Genomic DNA, 22,997 nt, shown 5'->3' on the forward strand with positions numbered 1-22,997 from the left:
ATCTACTTTAAGAACAGATGGAATATTAAATAGATTTTAGGACTCGCTATGATCATCATGAGTTTGTGATGATGCCGTTTCGGCTCACCAATGCTCCAGCCATGTTCATTGACCTTATGAACCGGGTGTGCAGACCGATGCTGGATCAGTATGTGATAGTTTTCATTTATGATATATTGGTCTATTCCAAGACTCAGGAGTAGCATGAGGAGCACCTGAGGGAGGTGTTGGAGACATTGAGGAATGAGAGACTTTTTGCAAAGTTCTCCAAGTGTGAGTTCTGGTTGCATGAGGTGCAGTTTTTGGGGCATCTTGTCAACCAGAAGGGCATTCTGGTCGATCCGGCCAAGATAGAGGTCGTGATGCAGTGGGAGGTTCCGAGGTCTCCAACTGAGATTTGAAGTTTTCTTGGTCTAGCGGGTTATTACATGAGATTCATCCAGGATTTCTCCAAGATTGTTGTTCCTTTGACTAGACTGACCAAGAAGTCGGTGAAATTTCGTTGGGGGCCTAAGCAGTAAGCAGCCTTTGAGACTCTTCGACAACGATTATGTGAGGCACCGATTTTGACTATGCCCGAGGGAATTGATGACTTCGTAGTTTATTGAGACGCGTCGATTACGGGCATGGGTGCAGTCCTGATGCAGAAGGGTCATGTAATAGCTTACACGTCGAGGCAGTTGAAGCCTCACGAGGCTAACTATCCGACACATGATTTCGAGTTGGGGGTTGTGGTGTTCGCCCTCAAGATTTGGCGGCATTACCTCTATGGGGTCTGTTGTACCATATACACGGACCACAAAAGTTTGAGGTACATCATGGATCAACCAAATCTAAACATGAGGCTTAGTCGGTGGTTAGATGTGGTAAAGGATTATGACTGTGAGAATCCTTACCACACGGGCAAGGCCAATGTAGTGGGCGATGCCCTGAGCCGCAAGGCGGTGGTGGCTCCGATCAGAGATATATGTTTAAGGATGATAGTGATCACTCCACTACTGGAGTAGATTAGGGAGACACATGTTGAGGGCCTGAAGGAAGAGCGCCAGAAGTACGGGAGGATTGTAGGTCGGGTTACCTCGTTTGATTATGATAGCCAAGGGTTGTTGACCCTGCATGGTAGGGTTTGGGTTTCGTACTGGGGCGAAGTACGACAGGTTCTAATGGATGATGCTCATAATTCGAGGTTCTCTATCCATCCTGGGGCGAAGAAGATGTATCAAGATCTTCGCCTTGATTACTGGTGGCCCTGCATGAACCGGGACGTAGCGTGATATGTGGAGAGGTGCTTGACCTGCAGGAAGGTCAAGGCCGAACATCAGCGTCCCCACGGAAAGATACAGTTATTGGACATTCCCATATGGAAATGGGAAGATATCACTATGGATTTCATTACCAAGCTTCCTAGTACTGCACGTGGAGTAGATTTGATATGGGTCATCATGGATCGGTTAACCAAGAGTGCTCATTTTATCTCGATCCAGGAGAGCATATCAGCCGAGAAGCTGGCTGAGATATATGTGCGTGAGTAGTGGCACGACATGGAGTGCCTGTCTCAGTGGTGTCAGACTGAGATGTACGTTTCACTTCCAGATTTTGGAAGTGGTTTCACGAGGAGATGGGCACTCGTCTCCACTTCAACACCGCTTTCCACCCTCATACTAACGGACAGAGCGAGAGGACGATAAAGACTCTTGAGGACATGCTACACGCAAGCACTTTGGATTTTCAGTGGCATTTAGGATACGTATCTTCCGTTAGCGGAATTTGCGTATAACAATAGTTACCATGCCAGCATAGACCGACCTCGCTTTGAGATGCTCTACGGGAGGAAGTGTAGGACCCCAATATGTTGGGGTGAGGTCGGCCAGAGAGTCATGGGGAGTACTGAGGTAGTGTTAAAGACTACAGAGTGAATCCAACAGGTCCGGAGCAGGCTCCAGACTGCTCAGAGTCGACAAAAGAGCTACGTTGACAAGTGATGTTGAGACTTAGAGTTTCAGGTGGGCGATATGGTCCTCTTAAAGATGTCACCTTGGAAAGGTGTCATCCGGTTCCAAAAGCGGGGCAAACTGGGCCCCAGGTACATTGGCTCTTTCAGGGTTATAGCCTGGGTGGGCAAGGTGGCATATCGATTGGATCTACCAGCAGAGCTCAGCCAGATCCACAACACTTTCCATGTTTCCCAGTTGCGGAAGTGCTTGGTGGATGATTCAGCGATTGTGCCCTTGGAGGATATTCAAGTTGACAACAGCCTGAATTATATAAGAGGTCGGTGGCAATTCTGGATCACGAGACGAAAACCTTGAGGAACAAGGTTGTTCAGTTCGTGAAGGTGCAGTGGTAGCACCGCAAGGGATCATAATGGACTTAGGAGCCCGAGGAGGAAATGAGGGAGCACTACCCTGATTTGTTCGAGATAGTAGACTTTGAGGACGAAGTCTAAGACAAGTGAGGGAGAATTATAATGCCCAGATCCCTAATATGCATTTAAATAGTTATTTATTCATTTTACAAGGCAACTCAACGAGTTGGTAGCCCCAAACTCGTCGAGTATAGATTGAGAGGTACGTGGGTTTTGGTGCCTACTCGACGAGTAGGACTGCCAGAATGAAACCCTAATTTTGAAGCGTTTGGCCCCCCTATTTAAAGAACATAACACCCCTTGTCCCCCCCCCCCCCTCATCATCCTCCATTGTCCATAAAACCCTAATCAGTGAGATTGAGATTTGTGTGAGTGTGTGAACCATTTTTGAGTGTTTTAGTATGATTTGAAGCTTGTGAGAAGAAGAAGAAGAAGAAGCTAAAGGACTCCAAGAGAAGGTTGTAGATCCAGAAGCAACATCACTTTTCCTTCACTTTCTGGTAATCAAGTCTATACCTTGACCATTTGTTTTCTATATCTTCTTATGGGGTAATTTTCGAATTAGGTGTCTAAGCCCATAACTATAATTGGTATGTACTTGACCCGAGAGTAGCATGGTCCATTTGGGTTGCATATCACCTGGACAATTTGATATGATGGACTTCTGAGAAGAGGTTATGTATGACTTATGAAAATATTATAATATAATATATTAATATGAAATCATGTGATTTAATTAGTATTGATCAATAATTAATTTGGAATTAATTTTGTAATCAAAAGAGACTAGTTAAATTAATGGGGACTAATTGTGTAAATTAGTTATATATATATATATATATATATGTATATATATATACATATATATATATATATATATATATATATATATATATATATATGGGCTTATGATCCATGTTGGACTAAGTTTATGTATGGATACATAAAGAGTTGGGCCAAATGAACCATGAATCATAAACTCATGGGTATAGATTAGGGTTTACCCATAACCTTTGGAATCGTACAATATATATATATATATATATATATATATATATATATGTGTGTGTGTGTGTGTGTGTTGCTTCATTACTAAAACCGTGACCTATGTTCTTGTAGTTCATATGAGGCGTTTTTAGAGCAAGGAATTCTCTCTCAAAAGTCACTCTTTGTCCGAGGTGTGTTGTGATTGCATTTGAGGCATTCACATTACTGGTGCTAAGTTTTTAAAGGTCAAAACTACAAGCTACAACAAAGAGGTAATTCTACAACTCATTTCTATGTCGTTTATGTCATTTGTATGCTAGTTGTAGGCTTAATGCTTTGGAAATAATATTGCATGTATAATTAGAGAAAACATAGATCCAAAGCATTTAGGGTTGTATGTGCATCATAGGATGTTGTAGTATACTAAAACTCATTAGTGGTATCAGAGCTGTTAGGAGCATTTTGTGCACCTTTTTGCACACTTTTCAGTCCCTTTTTATGCATTTATTTAGCTTAGTTATACTTCATTCTTCTTGCATTTTTTCATATTCACTTTAGTATCTATAACAACCTTATTTGCACATTTTCATTTCTTTTTCAGGTGAAACAGAGGTTGGATTGTGATTTTGGAGGTGCCGGGAAGCATTGGTGAAGATTTTCGGGTTGATCGGATGCATAGCAGAAAAGTTAAAAATTTGAAGTTTGGAATTGGAGTCATAGGGGTACACAGGGCGTGTTGGTTTTATACTGCAGAATGGGCATGGGCCGTGTTGACCATAAAATAAGAGTTTGACCCTGCTGAACACGACCCCTGTCATTTTAGCCTATTTTGACACGGGTCGTTTTGGCCCAATTGAGCAGTTTTGAGCATCAAACTTTGGATTTATAATTGAGGATTGAAGAGAATTTTTCACTCAACATGAACCATGTTGATTTACTCTATTTTGACACGGGTCGTGTTTGACCCAAAAACTGCCTTGTGACAGTTTTTCCTATTTTTCATATCACGGAAATTGGGTCATTTTTACACACACACAACATATCAGAGCACTATTGGTGAGGGAATTTTGAAGGTTTTCGCAAGGATTATATCGTTTAGCATATGGAAACATTATTTCTCTTATTTGTAAGTTGTAATTGCACATCATTTCCATCTTTACAACTTGTGATTTTGTTCTAACCATGTGTGGCTAGAACCCTAGTTTCTCCTACTTCATGTTTTGACTTCTTGGTTGTGATTTCAATCATATGACTTGATGTTTGCTTTTAATTTCTATCTAGTGAAATTGATTTTGCTTCAATTGAATGTTTAATTTTAATTGTGATTCTTATTGGCCATTTGAATTAGGGTTTGGTCATTCAAGTTATTGATTTTGCAAAATCCGTAATTGTTTTGTGAATTGGACTAAGTAACAAGCATTAAATTGATTTCCATTGAATGAATTTAGTGTAAATCTTTTCACACACTTTTACACTCCCGAGCTTGTGAGGAGTATTGGGTGTTGTTGGGAACATTCACATAAAGCTTAATGCAATCTTTTAATCTAATTCTAATTCTAATAGCTTGTTTAGATTAGGTTAGTAAGGTTAGGGTTAATCAAAGAGCTTGTTTTGGTTAATTAATGTGGTGAATGGGAAGTGTTAGATCTTGTTAACACTTTCAAGTACCAACTTAGATAGAATTGAGCAAATATCATGTTATCTTGGAATCGCATTGCTAAGTTGTCATACATAGAGTTGGAGTCCTTACAAATTCAGAATTCAATTCACTCATTTAGCTAACTACTTGTGTTTTTAGTTGTTTGTTTTAATCATTTCATTCTAAACCCCCCTTTTACTGTTTGTGACCATAATACCTTATGAAAAGAGGTATAGGCTGATTATCTCGTGTCTCTGTGGATCGACCCTACTTGCCTTGTACTAACTTTTACTGCAATATAGTGGGATTCTTTTGGAGTATACCGTACCTCTTTATTTGTTGGGTTTGACACGCTCAACAAGATCCTAGGATTGTTTTTCACTATACTTGATGTTTTATTGGTTTTCAAAGCAAAAAATCGAATTTTCTGCATTCTGAACAGTGAACTTGCCGAGTCCACTCAAAAAAGGTCCAACTCGACGAGTCCAGTTCATGTACTCGCCGAGTTGGTGCTCCAGTGAACATTCTTTTCGAGTTTTTTTTGGCCTTTTTTGGATTAGAATCATTACCATAAAATGTTTTAGTTTATAAAATCTGATTTTGTTGATATGGTAATGATGATCCTGATCCAAAATAAAAGATAATTGTCACAGTTTCATGATTTGTATTGGTTTATGTGATTAGGCTAATTTCTTGAAATTTGTTTGATATGAATTATCTTAATTTATGAGTTTAATTAGATCATAGACAAATTGTTTGATTTTGTTAGTTACAATTTTTTATCTAAATGTTTTTGATGAAATCCATAACTTGTCCTCAAGTTATGGAAAGTTAAAAGTCTCATTTTTAAATGTTATCATTAAATGGTTTTAAATCTTCCATAACTTGTCCACAACTTATAGAACTTGCAGAGTCTTTTACATAAATATTTTTGTGAACTCCATAACTTTTCCTCAAGTTATAAAATGTCAAGAGTCTTTTCATAAAACCTTTATTAAACTGATAAGTTATGGATTCCAAAAGCTTTTGAATAGTTCAAAACTTGCCCTCAAGTTTTGGAATTTGTAAATGCAAAGTCTCACTTTGAAACATTTAGTTCCAAACCCTAGAATTTTAAAAGTGTAAAATTCAATCCTTATACTATTATAATATTATAGGTTTAATAGTTATATATTTATTATAATAAAGTCAGTCTTACCGTTAGTAGATCTTATTCACGAAGCCGATCTATAAGAGGGGGGGTATAAGGTTACTGCCTATAAAATGGTAGTTTAATGGGTGTCCACTCTCACCCACCGCTTTCTTGACTGGTGGAGGGTTGTTAGCCGAACGAGTTTCACAGTACATTTAAATTCTCATTAAAAGTATAATGAAATACTAAGTAACTAAACACTTATAAATTCCCAATCTTAGTTACTTTGGAAAAATGTGAATTTAATGCTAACCCATGAAATTGCACTTTGCACCTTCTTAAGTCGTTCGTGGAGAGTATGTGGTTAACGGACACTAATTTGGGAATGACATTGCATGGAAAATGGTAGCTTGATGTTAATCATAGATCAATGGAGTGTGTGTGGTTAATCGGCTCATTGACTAGGTGGTTGTAACATTGGGTGTACCAAGCTAATTTGCATGGTTATTCACACCTTGTTTGTGATCCTCGGCATCCCAGTTACAAACTTAAAGAGCAAAATCGGGATTTAAACATGCCATTGAAATTTCAATGAATCTTAAAGGATATAGGAATTTCAATCCATTTAAAACTTAATAATCAATTTCATTTTTCATGGTGGAAATTGGTAAATCGTCATTTACCTACCTTCGAATATTTTTGCATTCAGATTACGACATCCCTCTTCCGAATTGTAAAGTATTGTGTTGGGTCCTAGCCTTAATATTTCATGTTGGGTGTTATATTAAGGACTAAAATCAACTAACTTGAATTTCTCCCTCATAAATGTCTAAGTTCAAACAACTATGGTCTTCCCGAATCTTATGGAAAAAGCTTTCTTTATAAAGATGATTATCCAGCAGGCAATCAAGGTGAAAGGTTAATCCCTTCTTCATGCTATAGTAGAACTTCACTTCCTCCACCTCCTACAATAATTCTCCCTAACCCACAAGTTCAAGGTCACTCAAAGCCCTATTGACAGGAAGGAAAGTGTGTATGTGCTCACATCTTGGAGATGAAGTTACATATTGACAGGTTGGGAGAGTTGGGTGTCAAAGTCTAGAGGAAGTTGGTTGTTGACTGGATTCTTCAATCACTTCCTAAGTCATATAGCAGGTTCTTTAAGGACTACTATATGGGAGATTATGACATGACCCTTATTAATCTAACATGTTTGCTTAATGTTGTTGAATCAACAATGATTTGGTGCACCGGTAAAGCAAATTTTATTGGAAGATCTACTCCCCAAACTTCCATGGACATTGACAATTAGAACATTGGAAGTCCAGAAAAGGTTTCTCTTCCCAATGGAAAGGGACCAGCCATAGTCAAGTCATTTGACCAAATGGTAAATAGAAAGGCTAAGTCTGAGATAGTCTTGTGTACCATTTCCAAAGAGTTCATATGTTTCTATTGCCAAGTGAAGGGGGACTGGTTGCGAAGCTGCTAGATTTACCTGAAAGATCGCAAGAATGGTAAAGTCAAGATTTTTTTACTCTACATCAGGTAAAGTCCATTGTCTAATTATATTAAGTTCCTAATTGTTGATTCTTAATACATGATGTGACAAGGTTGCATTTTGATGTTTTGTAGGATCATGCAAAAGGAAGGAAGCTTAAAGGAAGAGTATGTTGAATCTGGTCGCGAAGTTGGATTTCAATCGCATGGTTCGATGATTAGAATTTTGAGCTGCTGCTTAAGAGTTATGATAGATTGCTTAGGAATAGATAACAACATAGTTTTCTTTTGTATTTGCATTGTAAGGAAAAGTTTTCCGCACTTTTATAGATAAAGATTTTTTTTTTATTTTTATCTTATTTTAAGTCTCCTTACAATGGCATTTGTGAAAAATTATTATTAATATGTTTCCATTGATAGCAATATTGGAAAATGGATTTGATTCTTTCATTTGTGGTAGAGTCAAAATTTACAAAATAAGGAAAGATTCTCATCATCCAAGTTTCAATTGGATAGAAACTCGGAATCATGCAAGTTGTATTGTGTGATGAATGAGAAACTTCATCTTTGGGAAATTAAGACTAATTCCTTGTCCACATGTATATGTGATTCAAGTGAAGGACTGGGGGATCAGGTACACTTGGTTGTGCGCTGGTCAAGTCCACCACAAAGAGCGATAAGACTATTCTTCATGATTTACTAAAGTTTAGTAAATATGGTTATACTTACAAGATTAAATATAATTCTGAACCATTGAAAAAGTTTCAATGTATAGCAGAACGAAAAAGAACAATCAAATTAGGCAGAAAGATAAAAGTTTCTCCAATCTGAAAGGATAGGATAGCACTTTAGTATTGTGTTTTATGATCATCTTAATGATTATGAAAGATCATATCACAATTGATCCTCTAAGGACACCTCAGTGCACTTGTATGGCTAAGAAGAGAAATCGTGAATTGTTGAAATGGTTAAATCAAAAGGTGAATCATACTTCGTTCCAAGAACAAGTCTTAGAGTCATACTCCAAGATTGTAACTTGAGTGGCATAATCTTAAGAAAGGTTTATAACACTTGTCAAATGTAGAGTAAAATTTTTTCTACTCTTGTACATTTGAAATTGGTAAGTTGTGATGTTTTGGATAAAACAAAGACCAACTAAGACCAATTGTGTGAAGTGTTTGTCTTGATAAGAAACCACACTAACTCTTGAATATTTTTTTGTCAAGTGATGTCTCTTGACAAAGAGAAACTTATATGTCAAGAGGTCAGTGGGAGTCTTAAAGATCCTGAAAACTTCAAGAACTAATAAAGAGTAAACCTATTGTTAATCACTAGCACACGACTTGAGGTTTATAACCTATCGTGTTGGCATGTTCTTGTTTTTGTGCCCAATCCAGTTAAGCTGACCATGTATCTGAGTTTTATGAGTTCTCAATTGTTTGCATAACAATTTGCAAGCAATGGTAGACCCTTGTGCTGCAAGGTGGCAAGAAGTTAAGATTAAACAAGTTCAGTCCATATGAGTTTGGATTTGTCACTAACCTTGTCTTGTGATTATGGTTATGACAAATTCACATGGATAGGAACACATACACCATAAAATCAAAGTGTCATAAGTTTTATCTCCAATTCATGAAAATGATTGTGAGGAAGCGCTTTCACTAAGTAGATTTTAAAGAGATAGCAATTGTGATATTTGCGTTCTCAAATTGGATTATGATTACGGCATCCCTCTTCATAATTCGAATTGTGAGAAATGGAAAAGGTCTATACATTTTAGACTTATTGTTGTAAGTTCTAAAATTGTTAAGACACGCATGTGGGCTATTTAATGAAAGGTGTATGAGTTTGAGAAGCCTAGATAAAGTCTTATCGAAGCATCTCGTATCCGAAATCTGAACTTTGGTAATGAAAGTCAATAAGTATTGATTTCTAGAAGTCCAGCTGATTTCTGAATACATGTCAAAGCTAGTGGGAGCATAAGTGTTATGCAAGTAAGATAATAATTATGATGATATTGGGAGCATAATTATTATGGAAAGTGTTGCAAGTTAGCAATGTTAATTATAGAAAACAAAAGTTCCAATTCGCAAAGTTGTGGGTTTGAAAAGTTGTTTTGCTATAATTAAGGGAGAGGAATTTATACTTCATTTCAAATCCAAAATCTTAGATTGGTTTTTTAATCAAATTTAGTCAAATGTATATGAATGTTATGTTGGAATGGTTCAACATAAGGAAATTCTATATATGGAAATGTTAACTGCGTTCTCAAAATTTGATTATGATTACGGCATCCCTCTTCATAATTCGAATTGTGAGAAAATGACAAATAGAAATATTATAGCAAAAGGCTTATCAAGGATCATGTCTTTATGTTTGACATTATGAATCACATCCTATATGCTTCGGGTATAGGATCGATTGCATATGCTATAATATTCTCATGTTCTAATTTTTCCAAATGCCTTGGGAATTAAGAGGGAAAAAGGAATAGAACCGGATATGACTAAAATGGTTAAGCAACTGTCGAGGACAATCTAAGGTTTATCAAAGATTGGTTGTTCAATGACAGTTGGAAGTATATTTTAAATTTTGGAAAGGACCATGTTGACATACTCTGAGAAGAGGTAACTCTTATTCAAAATGGGAAGATGGAAATGTTTCCATAAGTGGAAGTTATTCTTTAAATCTATGTAAGGTTAGAAAACTTAATGCAAGAAGGATTTTCAAATGAATGTACTTTAGATTTGAGACTTCGTTTCCATGGAATTGCTCTCCATTGGAATACTTTGTAATGTTTGTTGCCAAGTCTCTGTGACTTTTGTGCATAGTCATTACAAGAGGATCATTGCATATAAGTTTAGAATCTAACAGATTATAGTAAATTGCAAGAATTTGACATTCTTACATTTACGATAAAGATTTGGAATTATGAAATGAGCATCATTGAAATGTTTTTCAGTTGATCTATTTCACAAAGTCAGGACCATAGACAAACATAGTTTGCATGCTTGAAGCATGACATAACTATTTTTTTGATTCAAGCATTAAGTTGATAAATCGAAACATTATACAATGAATAATGAGTAATCAATATGGCACTCAAAAATTTTGGGGCCATATTGGATTAGTATTATTCTTGTGTTTCACTTTGCATGTTTTGATTTCCTGAATAACTAGGTTATTCAAACCATCCATAGCTGATCATACTTTAGAAGTAGGTATTGAGGCAAGACTATCATGAATGAGTCTGTAGAGGTATTTTAGTCATAGCACAAGTTAACTACAATGTTCATGAGTACTCCTAGAATAAGATTCGAGTATTGGATTCAACCCACGCTCAACCGATCACTTCATAGATTTTATCACGAGTGATTGTGAGATGATAATATCTTATATTCTTGAAACGGAGACATGTGATTTGTAGTTGCAAGTCAGTTGCACATTGACGTATGAAAACGCAATAGTAACTTGGTGTAATAAAACATATTGTTGTGTGTAATTTGATGAGTAGGTACAAGCACGCATTTAGGTCGAAGTTTATTCATTCCTTTTACCCCATGTGGTTAAAAGCGATATATGTGGGCCCCTTGATGATTTAGTGATGACACCCCTAAGTGCTCGGCTAAGCCTGGACTGATTTGATTTGTTCAATTATCCGGTAGTCATAAATTGGAAATCGGGAAACAACAGATGGACAGAGAGAATGATTATAATACATGTCTCAGTCCATATGATATCTAGAACGGAGGAATATATGATCCCTTATCTAATGGACACATCATTGACTAGGTCAGAGTTTGACAACGACTTTTAAGAGTTACGATTGCTAGTCGGGTTGTGGAGTCGTACTTGCAATAATAGTTATTAGACTTATCCAAGTGGGAGACTGTTGGATTAGGTGTCTAAGCCCATAACTATAATTGATATGTACTTGACCCGAGAGCAACATGGTCTATTTGGGTTGCATAGCATATGGACAATTGATGAGATGGACGTTTAAGAAGAGGTTATTTATGACTTATTAATATATTATAAGTTCTAATATATTAATATGAAATCATATGATTTAATTAGTATTGATCAAGAATTAATCTGGAATTATTTGTGATCAAAAGAGACTAATTAAATTAATAGGAACTAATTGTGTAAATTAGTTATATTTATATATATATATATATATATATATATATATATATATATATATATATATATATATATATATATATATATATATGTTTGGGCTTATGATCCATGTTGGACTAAGTTTATGTATGGATACATAAAGAGTTGGGTCACATGAACCATGAATCATAAACCCATGGGTATGGATCCCATGACCCTTGGAATCCTACAATATATATATATATATATATATATATATATATATATATATATATATATATATATATATATAGATGTTTCTCCATAACTAAAATTGTGACCTATGTTCTTAGAGTTCATATGAGGCATTTTAGAGCAAGGAATTCACTCTCAAAAGTCACCCTTTATCCAAGGTGTGTTGTGATTCCATTTGAGGCATTCACATTATTGGCGCTAAGTTCTTAAAGGCCAAAACTACAAGCTACAACAAAGAGGTAATTTTACAACTCATTCTATGTCGTTTATGTCATTTGTATGCTAGTTGTAGGCTTAATGCTTTGGAAACAATATTGCATGTATAATTAGAGAAAACATAGATCCAAAGCATTTAGGGTTGTATGTGCACCATAAGATGTTGTAGTATACTAATACCCATCAGTAGTTTAGGGCTTTTGGAGTGCATTTTGGAACCATTCATGGATGCAAGCATGATTTGGTGTATCAACTGCAGATCTAGAGTCTTTGAGGGACTCTATGGAATAAATGTGCCAAATTTATGGCCATGGGAGTCTCATGCACCTTATGATACACCTTTTTGGACCTTGTGAGCTAAAAACCCCATGTATGCACGTAAAATTGGAAACTTTACGTGACATAAGGACCTTAGGGGTTCAGATATATTTTTTGGAGGCAATGAACCCAACTGAAATCGACTGGATAGATTAAGATCATGGGGGACTCAACGAGTTGTTAATGCAACTCGGCGAGTCGGGTCGTGGTCCCCCAACTCTTCTGTTAATGAGTGAACTCGTTGAGTTTAGGAGATGACTCAGTGAGCTGGACATAGTTTTGGACTTAGGGTTTGAAGAACTCGACGAGTCCAAGGAGAGACTCGACGAGTTGAATCGGGGTGTCCCGATTTTATGACAGACAAAACACGATGAGTTTGTGAAGGGACTCGCCGAGTCGACTCGGTTAACCACGAGTCTAAATAGTTTAGGAACTCGCCGAGTTGGGAGATAACTCGACGAGTTGGGTTGACTAGGAGTCAACGTTGACTTTGACTTTGACCCAAGCGTTGACTTTGACCAGGGGTAAAATGGCCATTTTACCCTGGGAAGAATTATCACTTTTTGATTAAGTGTTATTATGGAATTGATAGCCAGGGAGTTGCTAGAGCAGCAGTCAGAGATTCTTCACTCGAGTTTTCAGTAGTCAGCCTTACGAGGTGAGTTTCCTTCAGTAGGAACGGGTCTACGGCACAAAGGTCGTCCCGTATATGTGATATGATAGTAGTTGAGTGTGGGCGGGGCCCGAATCTTATAGCAGCCGAGTGTGGATGGGGCCCGAATCTCGTAGTATTATTTAAGTATAGTTATGTGACTGTTTGATAATAGTAGATATATTTTTTGTCTGTGTGATACTTGTATGTATGTTATACAACGGAGTGTAGGCGGGGCCCGAATCTCCTAGAAAGCGGAGTGTGGGCGGGGACCGTATCTCTTAGTTGCATGTTATGTGGTAGTTTGGGGAGACTCACTAAGCTTCGTGCTTACAGTTTTCAGTTTTGGTTTCAGGTACTTCCACTAGCAAGAGGAAGGGATTGGGATGATCGCATGTTACACACCATAGTTTTAGCCTGGGATGTTTAGACTATGATATTTTTCTCATATGATTTTGATATAGTATTTGACATGATGTTTTAAGATACATGATTCTTGATTTTCTTTATGATGATGGGTGATTGATGGTTTTATTATAAGTTTTAAAACGAAATTTTTGGACTGTATTTTTGGGATGTTTCATCACAACCCCATCTTCCAGATCTGAACTCTAACAAAGTCTAAATGGATAAAGTTTCCAACTTTATCCATTAAGACGTACCACAACAACCAAGATCTAGAATTTTGTCCAAAAACTAACCTAAAATGCTACTATAACTTGCATAGCTTAAAGGACAAGTACCAAAACATAACTTTCCTAGTCCAACAAATCCAAAGAGGGATCCGTAGTGCTCAAAAGGTATTGGAGTTCTCTGAAATACAAAACACAAGCTCAAAGGGACTAAAAAGTGAAAAATATGAAAAATAACAAGATCTATGAAACTAATGAGCAAGTTAGAAGCTTTTTACTCACAGTGACCAAGAAATGAAGCAACCTTGATGGATCTATACTTGATCCCTTCACCAAAACACTTTGCAAGCACCTTTTTCTTCAAGCTTCACACCAAATCAAGAGAAATAAGCTCCCAAAATAGTTTTCAAGCTCAAAATGAGAGGGGAGAGGGTTAGAGCTTTTGAAAAGTCACTCAAAGGGTCATGGGGGTTGAGAATGATCAAACTTTAGGGGTTAATGTTTGTTTAGATACCACGAAAATCCTAATAAATCATTCATACCATGGGCCAGGTGCGCCACACTTACTAAAGAGGTGCGCTGCGCAAACCAAATAAATCCTCGTTTTTCAGTTTTTCAAATTTCAACAAATTGAATAGATTAATCCAAAATAAATTATGTACTGGGAAATGAATGTTACATGTCGTCCCCACAAGCCTTCTTGAATTTGAGATTAATTTATCCATTCTTTCAAATAACATTTTGTTGGTTTCACTTTGTTTAGTAATATGTCGGTCCATTATGGTCAGCATGGATATGATCTCGTTGTTTAAGACCATAACTGGCATTTCCTGGATTGCACCTCCTAGATATTGGACTGGTGAAGATGATGGGACAATACTTTTGGAGATTTCAACATTCTTTCTTTTTGGGTTGATAGCAGGAGGTAGGGATAGGCTCTGACCACCAGAGATGCATGGAATAGTGCTATGAGTGGATTTTGGTAAAGAAGACATTCTTATTAAAAAATTATGTAAGTGATTAAAAATCCAAGAAAATCGTTTTTGAATAATGTTAAAAAAAATTAATATAACACCACTTGTCCCATGGATGGCATCAACTTGTTTTGGTCAAAAATTGTTAAACTAATTTCATAACTAAATTAGTAAGTGTGGTGTGATTATTAAAATATAATGTTTAAAGCTGAAGTGCTTAAGATTTTGAAATATGACGAAGATCTTGGTTGTTCCTAGGATCATGGGAAGAAAACAATAATATTCAAAAAACTGTTTAATAAGATTGATTTGTTTTAAAGTACAAAAAAGTGTATTTGAAGTATTTAGAACAAAAATATTGTTAAAGTCATATAATGAATGAATTTAGACAATTAACCTTAAGATATTCAAAAAAGAACAAAGATACCACAAAATATCATGGTAGTTTTAATAATGAAATCAAATAAATAATCAAGGAAATATGAAAAAAAAAATGTTGTAAGCGATCAAACAGTAAATAAGACAAAGTAAATGTCAGAACATAGTGATATACGAGGAGAGCCCTTATCCTTTTAGATCTCCAACATAAAACCTTGGAAGGTGATAAAATCACCTATAACGTTCCAATTTTCAACCCAAAAGTTTTCATTTTTATTTATTAAAATATACCAGAGTATAATGACATCATGTGGAAACATGTTGCGAGTGTGTACGTGTACAGTCGAACCTTTCCCTTCTCACGAAGTACCTGAAAAACATTTATAACAAATGGGTAAGCGCTAGGCTTAGTGAGTTCCCCAAAACACAATATACCACAATACATATACATGCATACAAATAATGACTCTCGTACTTTTGTCTTCTGCCATCAATCCTAACTAAATCTACGCAGATCTATAGGTTCCCGTACTTTGATCGTTCCGCCATCAACCCTAACTCAATCTATGCGAGTCTATAGGCTCCCGTACTTTGGTCGTTCCGCCATCAACGCTAACTAAATCTATGCAGATCTATAGGCTCCGATACTTTGGTCATTCTGCTATCAACCATAACTCAATCTATATGGGTCTATCGGCTCTTGTACTTTACTAGGAAAGTCATTAATTGTTTGTCATTAAACCATTACTTTTTCAATTTAAAAAATCGTTATTCACTATTCATATACCATACGTCGTGGAAATTCTATAAAATAAAAGGACAACAACGACGTGACTTTTTGTATGTAATTTTCTCTAATAATATTGTTAGTCACCCCCCCCCCCTTCCCCCACCCACTAGAGGTGCACATTTGGTTGGGGGCGTCAAGTAAACCCCGACCAGTGGGTGGGTTTTGACTAGTCAACATGGCAAGTCTATCGTCGACTCTAGGGTGTCAATCAAATAAGCGGCATAACAAAAATATATGACAGTGAACGAAATTTAGATGAAACTGAAATTTAAATTCATATTACTGCATCTGTTGTAAAAAACACAATGTCGTGTCATATTCTTTTTCAAAATTTACGCAATAATAACATGTGTTTACGTGTTTGTCAATTTTTTTCTTCTTATTGTCATGTTTTTGTATGATCTAGTATGAACTAAATAAAGTAATATGATTATTGTATGTCATCTTTGCTATTTTGCCATGTTCCAGTTGAATCGTTTTATGTTAGCTCAATATAACACATCTTGTCATCTGGGTCGGTCGTTGAATCGTTTTATGTTAGCTCAATATAACACATCTTGTCATCAGGATCGGTCCTGAGGAATGAAATATCCTTAAAGGCCCAGGACAAACCAGAAAAAATGGATCCTTATTGTTATTATAAGTTTTTTGTTTTTAAATAAAAAAATTGTACCTTGTGCAACTACCCATTCCCCCCCCCCCCCCCCCCCCCCCCCCCAATCATGTTACATAAAAAAATTGTCCTAGTTGTGATGTGCTAGTATCATGTTAGAGAAATACACAGTCACATTTCCCCAATTTGACATCAGTAGCTCTAACGGGACAATTTTCATATGTATGGACATTCGTTAACCGAGCTATACCGACTTCTCTAGGACTTAATCGAGATCGTGTTGTTGGGCCAGGCCGGTTTGGGGCTTCTTGATTTAAAAAAACCATCCATGTCAGTAAACCAAAATACTTGTATGTAGATTAAAGTCATTAAGCTAAAGATGTCATCAAGGCAACAATCATGAGTTGAGGAAAACTTTGAAATCTAAATACGAATTAAACATATAAATATACAAATATACGTACATCAATTCACATTTGAGCAATATCAAAACGTACCATAAAACCCTTATTCCACACATCTAACCTACTTCTATATTTGTTATTATCTTTTTGTAGCTTATGGTTAGTTTATTATAAGCTGTACAAAGAATTTAATATTGTTTTTATACATGGTACTTATATATTTAACAAACCCGTTACTTTAAAAAGGGGTCAACTCAAATATGAAACAAAATGATCCATGACGGAAAGCCATCATAAGGTCAATCAGTGTAAGATGAATGGCAAATATAAAAAATATTTGGCCATTATACAAACATACAATGAACAAAAAAGGTTATTCGAAGTTCCATAAAAGTCTCATCCTATCGTTGTCCCTTTCTTTTGATTTGTTACTGTTTAAAAAAAGGTCATGCTATATTAAAAAAAATGGTAAGCCATTAAAAGGACCTACATACAAAAAATAATCACAGGTCATTAGGTAAGAATAAAATCATCCATTGTCCCTATTTGTGACACAATTCACTTGATATCATTTTCAATTTACATCAACCGAAAAAGAAAGGTCCTTCATAAAAAAATAGAGGTATAATTAGGGCTGTAAACGAACTGAACGTTAACTGTTCGGCAGGAAGTTCGTTTATGTTCGTTTATTTAATAAATGAACGAACATGAACAAAAATTATCGTTCGTTTAGTTAAATGAACGAACATGAACAATGGTCTCATTCGTTTATTTATGTTCGTGAACATTCATTTATAATGTTCATTTACGTTCGTTTATGTTCGTTCGTTTAAGTTTATTTATATTCATCTATATTCAATTATTTTTTTTATTATATTGATATATTATATGTTCGTTTATGTTCATATATGTTCAATTGTGTTTTTTTTTTTTTATCTTTGTTCGTTTATGTTCGTTTAGCATGTTCACGAACATAAATTAACGAATATGAACAAACTAATTTGTTAAACGAACGAACATGAACAAGAAAATCTCGTTCGTTTATCCGTTCGTGTTCGTTTGTTGTTCGGCTAACTTAAACGAACGACATGAACAAGATCTTGTTCGTGTTCGTTTGGTTCGTTTACAGCCCTAGGTATAATTGATAGATTTACCACTTGAAGCAAATGGTGAGTGACAACAAAAAGTTTTAAAGAATAAATTTAAAAAAACCCAATCAACGAATTGTGCTTCTCGATATCTTGAAAAAGATCATCCCAACATATGCAAAGATAAAAAGAAAGTCAAGAGTGGTAACAAGTCATGAGTATCACTCATGTAAGACATTAACATTCAAACAATCGTGGGGGAAGTACCACATGTTTGCAAAAAAAGCCCCATATGTGTTGTCACTAACATCACATCCCGCGTACTTTAAACAAGGGCCAGTCCATGACTCTGGTTTGAAAACACATTTTTGCCATATAAACTTGGATATAGAAAAAAAAATATAATATTCCTTTCTTGTCTTCTCATGGGACACCCATTTCATCTCACCAAAATCTAGTTCATAAAAGTCACACGAGTCTTTTGAAAAATAGTGCCTCATATAAAGTTTTTCACCCGAACTTAGAAACGTCTTATAACCATTTGGATCCGGAACATTCTTGGTTTCAAGTAACATCAATTTGGGATGTGGATTGAAAAATGCCAAGTAACCACAAGTTAACTCAACAAAATTCCGGCCAACCAAACGGGGAAGAATGGTTTTGAACTTTCTTCCACCAAAGTCCTCTAGATAGAGGTAACGCTCTTCTCTCTCATTAACATTAGTAGATATACGCATGGACATGGGTGGTTTGGATGCCATAACCCTATTCCAGTTCGAGAGTGCGAATGACCTCCATGACTTGCAAACTCCACTGAATGCAACAAAATCAACAACTCTCAGTCGCATCATACCTAAATAAAGCAAATCATGGTTAAGTTCTAACCAAGGTGCCACACCACCATGGTCATAAGTCTTGAACCTCTTCTTCCTGCTAGATGAATCATCTTGATTCTGGTTTCTATTCCTACTCCTTGGCTTAGCCATTCCTACACTTAGCAAAAGTAAGATAAATATTTAAGATCTTTGTAAATGCAAACTAACTCCACAGAAGATACACATACACACAAACACTATTCTTCTCATATAAAGAGAAAACAAGCACATATATGAGAAGGATATTGAAGTAAAACAAGCACAAAATGTCTACACCACATACAATCTGATTGTGCCTAGACACATTAAAAGTCCTATACGACATGAAAGGTAACTTGAAATTGTAAAATTATTCTCTATAATTTAATAAAGGGTCACACCTACACAACAAGATTACAACTACTGCATTCAACCTTTTCTGTGACATCCATGAATGAAAGCAATGTTACTGTTTTTTGTTAGACAATATTAGAAATCAAAAACATGAAGACGATTACTGATCAATTACATAATCTGTAAAGAAAGCTGCTTTTGATCGACTTGAAAAAAATGCATTAGTAGTATACAATTGGCTGAATAATCTACAGGATTAGTTAACCATTGAACCAGAAAAACGAATCTAATTTTTTTTTGTCATTACCAACTTAAAAGAAAAAAAAAATCAAATGCTTAAATAAAGAATCAAGAATGAAGAAACCAATAACCCGACTACCAGATTTCAATTGATCGAAAAAGTGAGATTAAATGCATATAATAAGATTAGAAAACCCAAAACCATCAAGGTGTGAATTTGTATAGTAACATACTTCAAGAAATCAATAAACATTCATGCTCTGATTCACTCATTACTTAAAGAAGAGAGTACTTGATCGCATAGATATAGAAATTATAAAACCGAAAATATAAATATTTTACAAAAAATTTACCTGATTGAAGGCTGTTGATGATTTCGGTAGAACTTAGAAGATTGATAATATTTATACCTAATCGGGGAAACGATATTTTTGCTACTTCGGGCCCAACTTCTCCTCAAATCAGGGCCAAGAAACGAAAATTGGAAAAGGAAAATTGAAGAAAGCCCAATTCCCAACCATATGGAATAGTTATAAATAAAACAATTTTTATTATGGAAGAATAATCCTTTTATTATAAATATGACAAATGAGATATTTTTTTCTTTTGTAATTAAGATTTTAACTTTTTTTTTTTTTTTTTAAATTACAGACTTTGTAAAAACTTTCTGAACATAAGATTTCATTTACACAATATCAAGTTTCATTTTGTTGGGAAAACGTCGTTTAAAGACCACTACAAAGAAAAAAAACTTCAATAATTGCTCTCTATAAAATAATCACGATGTACATAATATTATGGCAAATTTTGTAATACGCAGAACAATTCTGCTTTACGCAAAAAAAGAAATCGCAATATGCTTAGCAAATTTTGTACTACAAAAAAAAACGACATCATATAGATGCAAAAACGCTTTCTCAGTTTTTCTTAGTACTCCCAATACTAATTTCTCAGTCTTCAATAAAAACGACATTGTATAAGGGCAAAACCGACATCATATAGATAAATTCGTAAGCTTAGATATATCCGTTGTTGAATATTTTATATTCATTTAAAACAACGAAATAAAAATTATATTTTGTAGAAATAAGTAATAACTAAATAATGTAATCATCAAAAACGTTAAATAGAACTTTAACCAAAATTGATAAGTTAGTAACCATCGTTGAATATTTTATATTTGCAATAAATATTATTTTCAATAATATACGACATGGGGAATATAAGTTTTTTTTATAATTACTAAATTGTATATTTGGAAGAATTTTCAAAAATATAAAAAATAAAAAATAAAATAAAATAAACACTCCATGAGATTGATAAAAACCTTTGGAGTAGTTAAAAAAAACCTTACAAACTAGTTTTTTGATTGTCAAAAATTACAACTTAAAACGCTCAGAAAAAATAGTTTGCAACACATAGTTGTATTGTTATTTGAACTACAAAAACAATCTCTTAGTATTTAAACCATTTATACTTGCACACAACTTCAAGATTTAGAGATGAATTTGTCTCATCAAATAAACAAGTCCATCAAATTCCAAGGAAGAAAATTGAAAGCGTTTTTAAGTCAACCTCATGCCTTCTCATTAGATTGATAGATTATTTATACAAAACACCATATATATTGAAATAAAGCCCGACTAATACTTTCCTAACACAATATAAATACATGTTAAATATCCTTCTATATTTTCTTCGTACTATCCGTATACTCATATAAAATGGTGACAAATAGATTAAATTATTATTAATTTCATTAAATGTGTTATTAAATATGATACATGTCAATATTTAATATGGTAGGAAGATGAGTATAAATAAAATGTGGAGGATATTTAATTTCACATAAAAATAATAATTAAGTAATATTTTCACACCCCTTCATGATTTAGACATGAGTTTGTTATTGTCAATTCATCAATTTCATCAAATTCCAACCGAGCAAACAACCACACCAATTAAATGAAGTTCGTACAACATTTCGATGAATTCGGCACTTTAGGTCGTGGGTGTAATTCCTCTTTTTATAACTCTTGCCCCCAAGGTTAAAGATCCAGCCAATCTAGGCGATTATAGACCAATTAGCCTGATTGGATGTATGTACAAGATTATATCCAAGTTACTTGCTACTAGGATTAAAATAGTTATGGGTGAGGTAGTGGGTGAGATTCAATCTGCATACATGGAGGGGAGGAGCATACGTGATGGTCCATTAATCGTAACGACATATGTGGATTAGCAAAAAGTATAAAGAAGAAAACCCTACTTTTCAAAGTAGATTTTGATAAAACTTTTGATTCCATAAACTGAGAATATTTAGACTCGATGATGTCTCAAATGGGATTTGGTACTAAATGGAGAACATGAATTTGTGGCAACCTTGCTTCCTCTCATGCATATGTGGTTTCAACGAATCCCCTACCATTAAGTTTAACATCACAGAAGGAGGGAGACAAAGGGACCCATTATCACCATTTCTTTTCATAATAGCAATGGAAAGGCTGAATGCAGTAGTGAAATTGGTTGTGGAAAAAGACATTTACAGAGGTATTAAAATGTCGGGGGATGGACCACTAATATCTCATCTCTTCTATGCAGACGATGAACTATTTGTGGGTGAATGGTCAAGGTATAACCTGAAAAATCCAACGTGAATACTCAAATGTTTTCATGTCTCATCAGGCCTGATAGTAAATTTCAACAAACCTAAGGTCTTTGGTGTAGGGGCGTCACTAAATGAAACCGTACAATGGGCACATATTCTAATGTGTGAGCTGAAGCTTTTCCCTTCACCTATCTTGGGGTTCGGTCAGGACAAATATGAATTTGGTTAAAAATTGGAAACCAATAATAGAATTTTTTTTGCTCCAATCTCACTCGATATAAATCTAAGACCCTCTCATTTGGCGGGCGACTTACTTTAATTAAGGTTGTATTAGGTAATCTACCCCCATACTACATGTCTCTTTTTAGAGCCCCTATTGGTGTTATAGAAACACTTGAGAAGATTCGAAAGAAGTTCTTATGGGGTGGTCACGAGGAGAAAAACAAAATAAAGTGGGTTTCATGGGAGAAGATTATTTCTCCAAGGGAACTTGGAGGTTTGGGAGTGGGCTCAATTCGTGCATTAATCGTTTCTCTCATCGTTAAATGGTGGTGGAGACTCAAATATAAGCCCTCCTCACTATGGCCTAGAGTCATTACTGGACTCCACAACTTGAAAAACAAGCCAATCGATTATTTAACCAAAAAAAATAATAATAACAGGAGTTTGGAATAACATTGCTAGGGTAAAAAAAGATATTGAGGCGATGGGGCTATGTTTCAATGACATTATCAAATCAGGTGACAAAAACTCAATTCTGGAATGACTTATGGACAGGTAACGAGAAGCTGAGAATAAAATACCCAAGATTATACAAACTCGATAAAAAGAAATCATATACATATTTTTTTCAATTTACATCTAAAAACCAAGAAAAGTGACTTCATTACATAAAAG

General features: G+C 35.2%; 1 protein-coding gene across 1 annotated transcript; it reads left to right on the plus strand.

Moving 5' to 3' along the window:
* The first annotated feature begins 21,849 nt into the window (after positions 1-21,849).
* LOC145039617 (uncharacterized) lies at positions 21,850-22,775 on the plus strand. Its single transcript, XM_078987651.1, has 2 exons — positions 21,850-22,124; positions 22,469-22,775. Exons 1-2 carry the CDS (start codon positions 21,850-21,852, stop codon positions 22,773-22,775), a joined length of 582 nt encoding a protein of 193 aa, XP_078843777.1.
* The last annotated feature ends 222 nt before the right edge of the window (positions 22,776-22,997 follow it).

Source organism: Lactuca saligna, chromosome 4, assembly GCF_052625555.1.
Source record: "Lactuca saligna cultivar CGN05327 chromosome 4, ASM5262555v1, whole genome shotgun sequence".
Lineage (NCBI taxonomy): Eukaryota > Viridiplantae > Streptophyta > Magnoliopsida > Asterales > Asteraceae > Lactuca > Lactuca saligna.

What these genes read in the sequence shown, in the direction of transcription:
- LOC145039617 (XM_078987651.1), top strand. Translation starts at nt 21,850, where the DNA reads ATGGAGAACATGAATTTGTGGCAACCTTGCTTCCTCTCATGCATATGT. An exon ending in TTTGTGGGTGAATGGTCAAG is followed by an intron (nt 22,125 to 22,468) that starts GTATAACCTGAA and finishes GTCTCTTTTTAG; the next exon opens with AGCCCCTATTGGTGTTATAG.